General features: G+C 43.3%; 1 protein-coding gene across 8 annotated transcripts in view; it reads right to left on the reverse strand.

Annotated features, from left to right (window-relative positions):
- Positions 1-13,124, reverse strand: part of SKAP1 (src kinase associated phosphoprotein 1) — a 344,210-nt gene extending 331,086 nt beyond the window's left edge. For 2 of the 8 annotated variants that reach the window (XM_083709712.1, XM_083709707.1), the window contains exons 1-2: positions 10,122-10,214; positions 9,056-9,139 (exon numbers count right to left, since the gene is read on the reverse strand). In XM_083709712.1, the coding sequence (XP_083565838.1) occupies positions 9,056-9,139; positions 10,122-10,163 (126 nt within the window). In that variant the 5' untranslated portion in view covers positions 10,164-10,214. Of the gene's footprint in view, positions 1-6,610; positions 6,676-9,055; positions 10,095-10,121; positions 10,215-10,235; positions 10,468-12,996 lie in introns of those variants that run through there. The other 6 variants (XM_083709717.1, XM_083709714.1, XM_083709713.1 and 3 more) reach the window with 6 other exon arrangements.
- Positions 13,125-14,048: the final 924 nt, after the last annotated feature.

Below are 14,048 nucleotides of genomic sequence, written 5' to 3' on the forward strand. Positions count from 1 at the left end.
GAGCCAGTGCAGCTTGAAAAGCACTGGGTGAATATGCTCCCATGGCAGAGACCCCGTGAGGAGCCTCGCTGCAGCATTCTGTACCCGCTGGAGTTTCTGGGACAGCTTCTGGGACACTTGCCATCCATATGAGCTTGATGTAATTTATCATGCTGTGTTTCTTCCCTTGCCCCTTAGTCACCACTCCCTGGCTCTCCACAATCCTTTTCTTGTTCTGAGTATGAACATAGGCATCTCAGTACCCATGTGCATTCACCTTTAAAACAGAATTCTCTAGAACTGCAAAAGCAAAAGTTTCCAGACTTAAGTTATGTTTCCAATGGGCAGAATGTAGTGCTGTAGTTGGAGGGGTCAGCAAGATTTTTAAAATGCAAAAATGCAGAAAAGTAATGCTGATGTCTTGAGCAAGAGTGATAAAGGGGTCTTGTGCTAGTCCTCTCTATTAAAAAAAAACTTTTTTAAAATGAAAAGCATGATGTAGATACTGCACTGTGACATACACACTGTGTGGAGATCTCAAGAAAGCATCACCTACCGGTAACTGGGTTTTTGAAATTTAAATGTGCCTTCTGTAGGTAGGAAGCAATTGGTAGAAACAGGTCTGCTCATATTGTTTGGGTCTTCAGAAACAATTAGGTTGTGCTCAAGTGGGGAACAAACAGAAGCATGGGTGAGGCAACAGGGGCCACCAACCGAATATAACCACAGATGCTTGAGGGACCAATGGTATGATGTGGTATGAGGCAGCTTCTTATGTTGTCCCTAACCTATGCACTGAGGTCTATATGCAGCTCCTGGCCATTTTTACACAAGTAGCAAGAAAAGGGGGAAAGGAAGCAGGAGAGAGAGGAAGAAGAAGAGGAAGAGGGGTGACAGTCAGAAAGGGAGGTGCCCCACCTCCCTTTGGCCCTGGTCTCACCCATTATTGGCTCTGACTCTAACCTCACCCACAGCCAGTATGTGTCCACTGATAGCTTGCTCCCAAAGGAATATGACCCTTGGCATTAAAAAGTTATCTGTCCTACTCTGCAGGATCAGACCCAAGCTGGTGTATGAAGATAGTTCACTTCTAACAAGCCATGTTATTAGAGAAAAGCGCCAAGTGTGGCAGCGGAAAGAAGTTACAGCCCAGAGCCAGGCAGGCAGCCAGCACAAATCCTGACAAAGGACAGGAGTTACTGAGCAGTCAGTATTAACAACCAGGTTGTCAATCTAAGAAGAATTAGGAGCAGTAGCCAAGAAATGAAAGCAGCACATGGCTGGAGGTAACACTGGCGTGAACTGAGGACCGAGATGCATGTTGCAGATATTCAGCAAGATGCCCTCAGTGGGCTCTTCCCTCTCTGAGACTGCCACTGCTGCCCTTTCATTTGTCCTCTTCCCCTCTGGATCCAATCTACACAACTGCCCACAGGGAGAGTGCAAGACAACTGGAGGATGATGTTCCATCCCCTCACTCTTGTCTCGACTTGGAGAGGACAGGTGAACAGAGAGAAACAGGAAAGAAGAGAATGAATGGGGTAACGAGGCCCTGGGAGCCAGCAGTGACGTCCCAGATGGGTGTGGACTTTAGTAGCTGCCCCAAAATACCATGTCTTGATGCTGGCCCTGGCTCAGACAAAAGTCTGTAGCTTAACCTAGAACAAGCCTGGTGAACCCTTTTTTCAGCCTGAGAGTTGCATTTCCTTCTGAGGATACATTCCAGCCCGGAAAAAAACACTCAGAGGGTGTGACATGGGGTGGCTGGCCTGAGAATAGAAGGCGTTGCTGGAGAGAGTCTCAAGGGCCTGATAGAGAGGCTTGGAGGATCACAGTCTCTGTGATGATTTTCAAGACCAGTTTGGCCACTGTGGGCTGCTAGTCCTAATTCTGGTGTATCAACACTTTTCCCTTGGCAAAATGGTTAGGTGAAGCTTCTGTTATGTGGCCAGATCCAGATTTGGCATGGGGGCAACCTGGAGAAAATGCTCGCAGTGGATTCCCCTCCTATCACTGTCAACACTGCCCATTCAGTTACCTTCTCCCTCTATGCCTCACTCACACCACTACTGATGATAATGATGATGATGGTTTTGATAGATGACAAAGCAAGGCAGGTGGAGGCTCCAGTTCCTTCTCTTTGCTCTTGTCACTGCTCACGTATGTGGAGAAAGCTGGTGCATAGGCAGCAATGGCAAGAAAGAAGAACAGAGCCAGAAAACCCTGGTGCTCCAAGGTGACCCCATTGTTGGTGTGTGGACCTTGGCAGGTGCTGGACAGTGCTGACCATTGACACCAGTCCTAGACAGAACAAAAATGTCTAAATAGTGTACTGTTGGCCAACTGCCACCAAAGCCCATATTAATATGCAATGAGCTCTGGGTTGCACCAGGAAAAACTGAAATGAAATTTCCCAAGCATTTTCAAAACTTAAAACCTGGAGGACACTTTAAAAACAAAATTTAAGGTTGGAGATTGGGGGGGGGGTTTACAGAGAGGATATCCATCTCACTTTTGCCTCTGCTAAAGCAGATTGTGCAGGGTTTGGTTTTGTTTCAGAGCCAAACTACACATTGCACTGCAGCTGTCTGTAATGAGAACCCTATGGCCCCTTCTGGGAAGGAACACTCTTCAGTGCAGAAGAGGAAAAAAGGAATGGCAGGCTTCATCCTTCCCCTGCCAGGTAGTTTCCCACTGAAGCTCCTTCTCCCGAGTTGCTTCCCTCTACCTGATTTTTGCAAGATCAGTTGGAAACACTAGTCGGGGTAACAGGCTGTCAGTGTCTGGGCTAAATACCCCTTCTTCCTCCCTACGTTGCTGCTAATAAACATCCTCTCCAGGGAAGGGACTTTTGGGCTAATATTATACTTGGCTGTAATGTGGAGTTTGACTCTTAACCTGCAAACGCTGCTTGACCAGAGCTGAGAAAAAAACAAAACAAGTGTGCACGTGTGTACACAAGGGAGGGGGAACCTATGTCCTTCCAGATGTTACTAGGATCCAGCTCCCATCATCCCTGGAGATTCTGAGGCTAGTGGGAGTTGGGAGTCCAAGAACATCCAGAATGCCACCCCTGGTATACACCATGGGAAACCAAGCTTTTCTCAAATTTTCTTCAGTTCTTTAAAAAAAAATCTATGGTCTATATTATTCTCACTAAGCACATTCTTTCCCTCAATGAATTCTGGGCACTGTAGTTTTACCGCTCATAGAATTTTAATTTCCAGCAACCCTTAACTACGGTGCCCAGAATTCTCTGAGGGAAAGAATGTGTTTTAAATGCATAGTGTGTATGTAACCACACTTATCTGGGAGTAAGACTCACTGAAATCAGGACTTACTTCTAGGTAGACCTGTATAGGATTGTTTTGTTAAAGTTTAATACAAAACTGCTTTCAACTTCATGCAGCACTTACATGTTCACTGTCCAACTTCAGCACAATAAAAAAACATTACTATGCCTACTTTGTGTTTAAATAAATTAAGTGCCCTATGTCAACAAATCATTCAGCACACTATTCATTTTAACAATCTGTAAAAATGCACCACTCTTCTGTTCTGTTTCCTTTATGGAGTCCTTCCATTCCAAGACACTTTTATGGCATATTGTTTGATTTAATTAAAAGCACTGGAAGCATTTAAACCAGTTTATTTCCCTCACAACCACCTCAGCCTGTAACCTAATGCTACATGGCAACTTCTTTTTTAAAAAAAATACCTTAATTGGCTCCAGGTTTCTGTCTCAGTTGTATTTTATAGCAAGTGGCCCCATGTTAGTCCTGTGATGGAAATATTTGAGACACCAAGTTTGAAGGTTTAAGCAGGCCTGTCTTTACTTTGTGGTTCTAAACAATGGATAGAAATCATTATTGCTATAAACAAGTCAATGGCCATATATAACCCTTTACTTTAAAAGAAGGGCATTTGATGTGTTAGATTATACTGCCAGAGTTATGAGATATAAAAAGTAACTACAACAAAATCCTTCTATAATACACTGCTTTTAACAATTCAGGCTGCAATCCTATGTGCATTTTCCTGGCAGTAAGCCCCATGGAACACTGGGGAACCTACTGTACTGTATATAGGATTGTGCTCTTAGTCCTCAATAAATCAAAAACTGCCATTTAAACTTGTGCTTTTCCCTGAAATATCTCCAACACATTCAAAATCTGATATGAAATCTCTCCCCAGGGCTTACCAACTGATTACTTTTAGTATCCATGAAGATCCAAAGATCTTTCCAGGAATTTAAAATCCTTCCAAGTTGTGGAACTCCCTCCCCACAGAGGTGAGTCTGGCACCTTCACTACTCAGTTTTTGTCACATGCTGAAGACACATCTCTTTCTTTACCTTGGCGTATGACACTGTTTGTAGGACCCACCCTATTCCTGGGATTGTAATTTGTTTTAAACTGTTTTTAACGCTGTATTTTAAATTGCTGTGACCTGCCCTTGGACCTTAGGGTGAAGGGCAGGTAATAAATCAAAACAACAACAACAACTCTCAATACTTTTGCCATTCAGTACTAAATTAAGAGAACCTTAGGCCCTTGTTGAGGCTGGCTCATGGTGCCTTCCCTACCTTCTCAAAAATGCCCTTAAGTCCTTAGGTTTCTGCCATCTCTTCCCCGTCTGCATTGAGCTGGTGCCTCAATTATAGATAAGATCGTATGGATAAACATTTTCTAGTGGATAAGTTTTACACGATGCCTTTCCCTCTTGTGTCTGTGACATACCACCTGAGTTGTCTGATACAAACCTGTTCTACAGACACCTTGGTGCAATGAGTCTTGTGTGCTCTTTATACAGTGGTACCTCGGGTTAAGTACTTAATTTGTTCAGGAGGTCCATTCTTAACCTGAAACTGTTCTTAACCTGAAGCACCACTTTAGCTAATGGGGCCTCCTGCTGCTGCCACGCCGCCAAAGCACGATTTCTGTTCTCATGCTGAAGCAAAGTTCTTAACCCGAGGTAATATTTCTGGGTTAGCGGAGTCTGTAACCTGAAGCGTATGTAACCTGAGGTACCACTGTACTGGCTTCCAACAGACTATGGTTAGGGTGATGAGGATGAATGTGTGGAAGCGAGTATGCAAGAGAAACTCATTGAGCTAGAAGAGCAGATATTTAGAAGGCTTGTTGATCATTTCATTCCTTTTTAGTGAGTCTTAACAAAAGGACCCATATCCAACTGAATACTGAATGAATACCCACCCACACCCCAGTGAACAAAATCAATGGGTAACACCTGTGCGTTAGTCATTATTGCAGAAACCGACATAAAAGGCCATAGTGATAGCAACAGGGATTACCTAAAACAAAATAAGGAGATGGATTTGTTTGCAAGTACAGAACAGAATTCAGCCTGTTCTTGCTGCAGCCTCAATGCAAGCACTGTGATGTGTGTGTATATATAAACACAGGGCACTCCAGGTGTGCAATAATAGAAACCACTGTGTATGTGTGAGAGGATGAAATCAGTTTGAAAAACACCAGCTTTTCTTTGGGTTATGCATCAACATCCCAGCGGATAATTTATAGAATGCCAGAGTTCTGAGATTACCTCTAATTTATCTCTTAACTAAGTTTCTGTTGGCATCCCAAGAGCTTCGCACAGACAGCAAAGTTAAAGCACTACAATTTATATAAGCCCATATATAATTGAGTAATAAGAAATGGAAAACCACATCCATATGAATGAGATAAAATAAACGTAAGGAATGCACTTGGTAAATTTATAACAGTGATATGAAGATCTGATAAATACAAAAAGCAAAGGATTATTCAGTCAAAGCCAAGGCTGCAATCTGAGTCATGCTTATTTGGCAGTACGTCCCATAAAATCAATGAGCTATGCAACTGATTCCAGCTTTTGTTCTTAATCACTGTTGATATGCTTTAATCGAAGTTGCTGAGTTTATGTAATTGGTTTTATTTCTTTTTATAAGCTGCTTTCTGTTTTTTGAATGAGAAAGAAAAAAGGCACATCCACACTACAGATTTATTTTGATTCAATAGTCATTGCTTCCTCCCAAGGAACTCTGGGAATTATAGTTTATGGATGGATGGGAGCACTGCAATGATTTTTTAAAGAATTTTCAGCATGTCACCGGGCTTTCATTCCCAACTTTTTCTAGAAAAGACATAACTATTGAAGTAGGACTGGCTCCACTATTAGGCAGAATGGGACAAAAAACAGGAGAAAAAGCAGCCCCACCACACAGTGGTTTCTCCTGAGCAACCAGCCATACACTGGAGTACCCTACCCCATTCCCAATATTGAAGTAAGATAACCAGGCCAGTCAGCTTCTGTACACAGAACAAGGATGGGAGGCATCTTATCATTTGTCTCTTCAGCCAGACATGAGTTAATGTTATATAATACAACCTATCCAAGTTGGTAGTATAGGTAGGGTCAGAAAAGGTGGGGTAGTGGCATCGGCTATTGTTCTCCTTACACAGGAATAAAATGTGTTTATAAGGAGAAAATTGCGCTAAATTGCTAAAGAATTTTCATGAGAATTTTAATTGATTGATTGGCAAATTGCCAGTTAAGAAATGTGGAGAATTTAAGATTGGACAAATGAGAAACTGAGAAAACAGAAACTGACAAATTCTTCCATCCTTACCTTGTGTCCTCCAGATGTTGGACTCATCAGCTCTAGCCAGCATGGCCAATGTAGTCCAGCAACTTCTGGAAGACCAGAGATTCATTAGCACCAGCCTAGAGACTATATTTTACTATCATGAATAAATGTTCCTGACTAGTGGCCATAACTGCATCTTTTGAAAGTGAATTCCACAATTCTTCATTGTTATAAGCTGTTAATTATGTATGCGGACAACATCTCCTCCCATTCCAAATTGAACAAGTAAGTCAATGACATTACCAGTTGAATTTCCCTTGATTGCATTCTCTCTTTGCTGTTATCAGAAACAGACTATCCTGGGGAAAAAGTGGAAGGCAAGCAGTTGGCTGTCAAGTGATCTCTGTGAGTAGCTGACATGGCATTCAACAGCCCAGCTAACCAAGTCTGTGGTGTGTATATCCATCTCCTCAAGCCTGCCTCCTGTTGACATTTGTCAACATTTGTAATGGGTGCTGCTTGGAATTTAAATACAGTGGTACCTTGGGTTACATACACTTCAGGTTACAGACTCCACTAACCCAGAAATAGTGCTTCAGGTTAAGAACTTTGCTTCAGGATGAGAACAGAAATCGTGCTCCGGCGGTGTGGCGGCAGCAGGAGGCCCCATTAGCTAAAGTGGTGCTTCAGGTTAAGAACAGTTTCAGGTTAAGAACAGACCTCTGGAACGAATTAAGTACTTAACCCGAGGTACCACTGTACACCACCACCAAGACCAGACCAAGACGTTGTAGTGCCAATTTGCTGCAATCCTATATCCACTCACCGGGAAGTAAGCTCCAATGAAATCAGTGAGATTTAGGATTTTGTTGCAAATGCCTGACTGTACCTCAAATTTACATTATGTTTATGCTAGCATTGCAATCATGTGTTTCCCTAAAGAATCCTGGGAACTATAGTTTGTAGGAGATTCTAAGAGTGATCTGACACGAGATTCCTAGTCACTTCCTTTGGTCTAATAGAACTACCAGCTCCAAGATTCCGGATCTTAATGGGAGATGGAGTTCAACGAGCTCCCCAGCTCTAGGGTTGCCATATTTTAGGATGACCCCAAAATTATTGAGCTTCTTTTAAACAAACCCCAAAGGATGTCACTTCCACCTTTGAAATCACTGTAATGTCTCGGAAATCATCATGTAGCTATTCACGGAACAGTGGATTCACACATCCTTAGGTCTGGTCCCAGCAGTCAGCCAAGTCAGGCTCTGGCCAAGGGCCCCAGGGACTTGGAAGGGCCATTAACCATCCTAACTCAGTTGTGCTGCCATTCATCACTCTCCCCACTGGGCCCATGGATGCTTTTCAGTGGCAGGAGTTGCTGAAGCTTTTGAATGGGTGACGCAGCACATCTCTCATCTATGGCAACTAGCATGGCCAGTGGTCAGGAAGAGATGGTCCTTCTGACAGCAGCAGGGATGGGGAACCTGGACTGCAACTCCCATGTCTCTGAGTATGTTTTATTATTCATTTCAACCATTTATAAATCACTTAACACCGTAGCCTAAGCTGCACAGAGGTCTACAGGCTACCTGCACCCTGCTCTACAAAAATTAAAAAGAGGAAGAAGTAGGTTGCATTAGTATACATGACTATGGGTTAAACTTCCTCTGTAATCTGGAAAGATTCCGAAGTCCCTTTATTACGACCAACCTAAATGTCAGAAAACTGAACAAGCTTGTGGTTCCACCCAAACTCTTCATTGGGCTGGATGTCAGGCAAAGTGCCAGAGGGGTGAGGGGGGAAAGCTAGCCTGGTACTGAAACCTAAATGTCAAAATTGGTATTTAAAAAATCATTTTTGCTGTATAATGTTAGAATATGTGTGGCTATGAGGGCATAGCTATGGGAATTGTGATGATGAGGGCCTACACTTCAGAATTTGCCACCACACCAATGCTTAGTCTGATGCTGGGATTCTTTCCCAGCCAGTCTGGGGCTACAGTCACGCCATACATTTTGAGCACCATGATGCCATTTTAAACAGTCACAGCTTCCCCCAAAGTATTCTTGGAATTGTGGTTTATTAAGGGTGCTGAGAGTTGTTAAGAGATCCCTATTCCCCTCATTGAGCTACAATTTCCAGAGTGCCCTGTGAAAAGGGAATGATTTTTAAACTACTCTGACCGTTGTAGCTCTGTGAAGAGAACAGTATTCTCCTAACAACTCTCAATACGCCCAATAAACTACAACTCCCAGCATTCTTCAGGAAAAACTATGATAACTATTTCAAGCAGGATCATAGGGCTTGAAATGTTCGGTGTTAATGTGTCTTGAATTAAGGAAAGGACAAAGAAGCCCAAAGTTGCCTGGGCGTATGTGGAACTTCCCAAAGAGACACAGCTCTGAAGGAAATTAGCTCTGAAGCAGTTAATTTCCCTGGCTCCCAAATTGATAAGCAGCGGGAACGTCAGCGTGAAAATGAACTTGCCTTGTTCGCTGGGGTTCGAAGACAGCGGAACTCAATCAACAACGGGCCACACGGTTCAAAGCCGCAATTCATCCCTCTGCGCCTCTGAAAAATGGGAGGTGACAGTTCATTTTGCCAGTGACAGTCTGTCGGTCTCGCTCAGTGCTTCTCCCCCGTCGACTGAACGGCGGAGGTAAAGTGCCGGCTCTCTGGCACCCTCACTTTGTATTCCACTCAGATGAACAGGACAGTGTGAGATCAAAGGTGGAAAAAATCTCCCCATGGCCATCCACCTGGTATTTTGCCTCACACCCAATCTTTCCCCAGCAATTCCTTTGCACAAAGGACCCCTGAGCCTCATCCGCTCTCGGGGGAGCCATTCTGCTGCTCCCCGTTTTCTGTACACCCTGATCAGAGGTGTGAAAGGAGGTGCAGCCATGCAAAGAAGAAGAGCCTTAGCAGTGGGGGAGAGCAATGGGGAATTATCTTTCTCAGCAGGCCCGCTCCGAGCCCTGGGGAGGCCCAGGAGACTTCTGGGTTTGGGGGGCCCTAGGCATAATAAAGGCAGCCACAGAAAAGTGATGACACTCAAAAACAATATGAGGCACCAAAAAGAAGAGTGAAACAGCATTTGGTTTTTTATTTTGATTTAACAAATGCTTTTCTAGCCTTTTTCTATGCAAATGCACTGGCTACTGAGGGGGGGGGAATCTTGCCTTCATGCTGCGTCACAGCAGATAGCAGTTATAAAAAAAGTATTTTATCAAATCACGTGCCTTAGTTGCTTACATTTGCAGCTCTCGAGATGAGAGAGTGTGTCACCATTTGATCCGATGAACATAAAAAAGAAAAGAGGCAAAACTTATCAAATGCCAAAGAATTAACAAGTGTCTAAATCTGAGGCCCCTTCAAGCTTGAGGCCTTCCTGCCCCGCAGCCCTACCGAACCCCTGGCCCTGCTTCTAAGCAATTTCCATCTCTCCCTCTGCCCCATGTATCCTTTTATTGCTGTCTTTTTTTTCCAAATAGCAGACTCCATTATAAATCAGGGAACACAGAATCATGTTGTACATGAATGCTGCAGATACCTTAATAAGACAATTTTCGGCATGGAGGCCGCATTCCCTCATGTGGAACTTTCCAGAGACAGCAGCGGGTGTAGCCTGAGGCAAAAGTGGGGAGAGCAATGGTGTGACTTTTACCTTTGTGCAGCAGGCTATGCATTTCAGCATCACAAAAGCCAGATATTTTTACATGCACACGCAAACCACCGTCAGGGAAGCAGGGGCCATTGGCAAGAGTACAAGGAATCTCTTTCAAGTCAAGCAAAATCATTTGCGGAGAGTGCAGAGCAAGGCCAATGAGAGATGCGGCCAGAGCAGAAGGCACGGCCCACAAGACCACCCCCACAAGACCTGTGGTTCTCCAACCCCTGCCTTCCAGTAAAAGGACTAAATTGACCTACGGGTTTGAACTCCAATTTCCAGTATTTATTCTATTGAGATTGTAATAGTTATTTCAACAGTGTAAGCTTAACCTATCTACCCAAGGATAAGTCCCACTGCAGTCAGTGGGTTTTTCTTCCAGCCAAGTGTGTGTGTAAAAGCCTAAAGCTTAACTGCAATCCTACATGTCTTCTCTGAAGTAATTTCAGTTGAGTTTAATGGAGGCCTACTTTCAGTTCAGTGCGTACACAAATGCACTGCACAGGAGCATGTTCTATTGAACTCAATGGGAATGACTTGTGAGAAAATGGGCAGGATCAGGCTGCTAAAAGTACTTTGCTTTTGGATAGGTTGTATGTTAAGAGATTACCTTCATGTCAGCGCATTTGGAAATTTTCTAAAATGCAATACGTTCTAGAAACATAAATATACTAATCTTGGTATTTGCAATACAGAGATAAAGAAGGGAAAATGCACCCTGTAATGACATAATTATCAGTTACTGTACTCTGCCCCATTAGGAAATAAAAGAAGACCATTTGAGATGGTGAATAGCAGGCTTCAGCCAAAAAATATAAAATAAAAAAGCTCTAAGCCCTAGAACAGGGATGGTGGACCTGTGGCCCTCCAGATGTTGCTGGATTGCAGCTCCCATCATCCCCAGCCTGCAAAGCCAGTATTCAGGGATTGTGGGAACTGTAGTCCAACAAACAGTTGGAGGTCCATAGGTTCCTCATCCCTACCTAAGAGCAGGGTGATGTTCGTTCCTTCACCTGTCTGACATTTCTGAATGGGGGCATGTATAGAAGAAGCAATAACCACAAAAGTGTGCTTGCAAAACTTTTGATATTTACCACTGGATGGTCAGATTCTACAAAGTTTATTTTAATTAGCTACCAAAAGAAATGAGCCCCCTTTGCCCAAATGCTCTCTTTGAGCTGAAGTGCTTCTCTTAAATGCCAAATGGGAGCCCAATGAAAAAAACTGACCAGAAAAGCAGGAAGGAGGAGGTTGATAGATTGCATAAGGCAGTAAGGCACGGAGTCCAAAATTAAGTGGAATCAGAACCAATGATAGACAAATCCAACAAATTATTGTTTTGTCCTCATCCTACTATTTGCTGGGTTTCACAATACTAAGACTTAAGTAAACTGAGGGCAGACAAAGATTGGTGAGGCAATGCCCCATATGCCCTAATGGACCAACCTCCACTGTCTGGAGGGTCAGGGCATGCTTTCTTTACTGTCCTCCAGGTGTTTTTCTTTGGGTATGTAGTGTGGTATCTGGTGTTGAATTATTTTGAAATTTGACACAGTAAGATAATTTAAAATAAAACAAACCTCATAGGTTAAGTTGCATTGATGAATCCTAAGTTAATAATGAATTGAATTGCCAGATTCAATCCATTTATGCCTTATCCCCCCCCCCCAGCTCCAGCAACGTATGTAAGTAGGAATACAAAAAACAATGAATTAGGTTGGATAATATATATTCAGTTTCACATGAGCAAATTCATATTGGAAGAATGTAGTTGCTGAGATCCACTCCACCTCAATTTTATTTTGTCTCTAGTGTAGTTCGCTGAAAGTGGAATACTAGGTAGGTTTTATTATTGCCACGCCATTCATATACAAAAATCTTTATGAACAAGCATATACAAAAATAATAGGTCTCTGCCCCAAGGAACTTACAATATTGTAAGAGTGGCAGGAAACAATGGAAGGAGAGAAGGGATGAGAGAAGTACGGATAACATACCAGGGAAGGAGGAGAGGGTGGATCAGGCAAGGTGCAAGTGCCGGGCAGTAGCTTGCTTTAGTTTACGAGGGAAACACTTTCCCTTGTAAACTGAGCAGGTCAATCCCATAAAGGATTGAAGGGAGGGGGAGCAGCCAGGTCCTCCAGATCTGATTTTATAAAATTGGCATTGTGAGGAGGCAGCTGTAAACCCAGACAGATGGAGTATAGCTGGAATGGTTATTATATTTTCAAGCTCTTGCATGCTGACAAGCGGGCCCAATGGGGGTCCGTGGTGGAATTAGTGTATGAAAAGGCAGCAGAGAAGACAGCTCTAAAAGATGGACTGGCAGCTCTGCTCTGAGCTGAGCCATCTTGAAGATAACAGGTTGTCAGTCACCAAGAGCTGCTTATACATACATGCCGCATTACTGAACTCCCACTACCAAGAGAATTAAACCTGTCTACACACACACAAGCAGCTCCAGTACTCTGATTACATTTACAGAGGTTGCGACCTGCACTTCTGTCTCTATGGAAACCCCTTGCACTGCCAACATGGAGTCAGAGTTGTTTCACCATGGGTGGCTGATATTTAAAGGTAAAGAGACTCTGCCAACTTGGCTGAGCAGCTGAAGGAAGCCACATACTGCTCTTTTTCATACATTCAGGCCTTCTTAGCTAATGATTAAGAGAGTGGGATAAAGATAGGTAAAGCGAGCAATCACAGAATCAAAGAGTTGGAAGAGAAACAAAAGTAGTCTTTGGGATTATCTACAAACCTGTGGCGTGCAGTAGTGTCTGGATTTTCAGATCAGGGCTGCGTACATACCATGTATTTAAAGCATGCTACTTCCCCCAAAGAATCCAGGGAGTTGCCAATTGTAGCTCTATGAGGGGTAAACTACGGTTCCCAGAATTATTTGGGGGAAGCCATGTGTTTTAAGTGTATGGTGTCTATATAGTCTAGGACTGAGGAGCCCAGGGCCAAATACACACAAAGCCATGTGACTTTTAGCTAGTCAAGGTTTGTAAGCCTTGTCTACCTCACAAGATTGTTGTGCGGATACAAATATATGAGAACCCTGGAGGAAATTTGAGGTATAAATGCAATAAATATATATAGTGTGATCTTGGCATAAAAAATCAGCAGCATCCCCCATCAGCCCTATACAGATTACCTTGAGAAACACAGATAGGAGGTGATGGGGAAAATTCTGGAGATGCACTGCCAGTCAGAGTGAACAAAACTGGACTAGATAGATCAATGGCCTGACCTGATACAAGCATACCAGTTTTACAACTGGTCAACCCATGCATACTAGGGCTGGGCGATCTATCTATCTATCATCCAAAACCAGTTTGAAGTTCACATCATGATAATTGTTTCATAATATTTGAGCTGGTGATATATCGTGAATCACAATGTGTGTAAGGGCTAGGCCAGGCTTCCTCAACCTCAGCCCTCCAGATGTTTTGAGACTACAATTCCCACCATCCCTGACCACTGGTCCTACTAGCTAGGGATCATGGGAGTTGTAGGCCAAAAATTCCGGAGGGCCGAGGTTGAGGAAGCCTGGGCTAGGCAATATCTGGTTTTCAACATCTTGATAACTCACCAGCTAAACATCGTGATAACTCACCAGCTAAACACTGCAATGTTATCAGCAGCTAAACCTCACAATATCACCAGCTAAACATTGCAATGTTATCATCAGCTAAAAATTGCAATCTACCACAATGTCTGAAATAAGGATGGAACTAAACAGAGGTGAACAGGACAATGTCACCACACACTCAGTTTCATCAACAGGCAAGCCAAAATGCATCCCAA

Source organism: Podarcis gaigeae (genome assembly GCF_964106915.1).
Source record: "Podarcis gaigeae genome assembly, chromosome: 13".
In the NCBI taxonomy this organism is placed as follows: Eukaryota; Metazoa; Chordata; class Lepidosauria; order Squamata; family Lacertidae; genus Podarcis; species Podarcis gaigeae.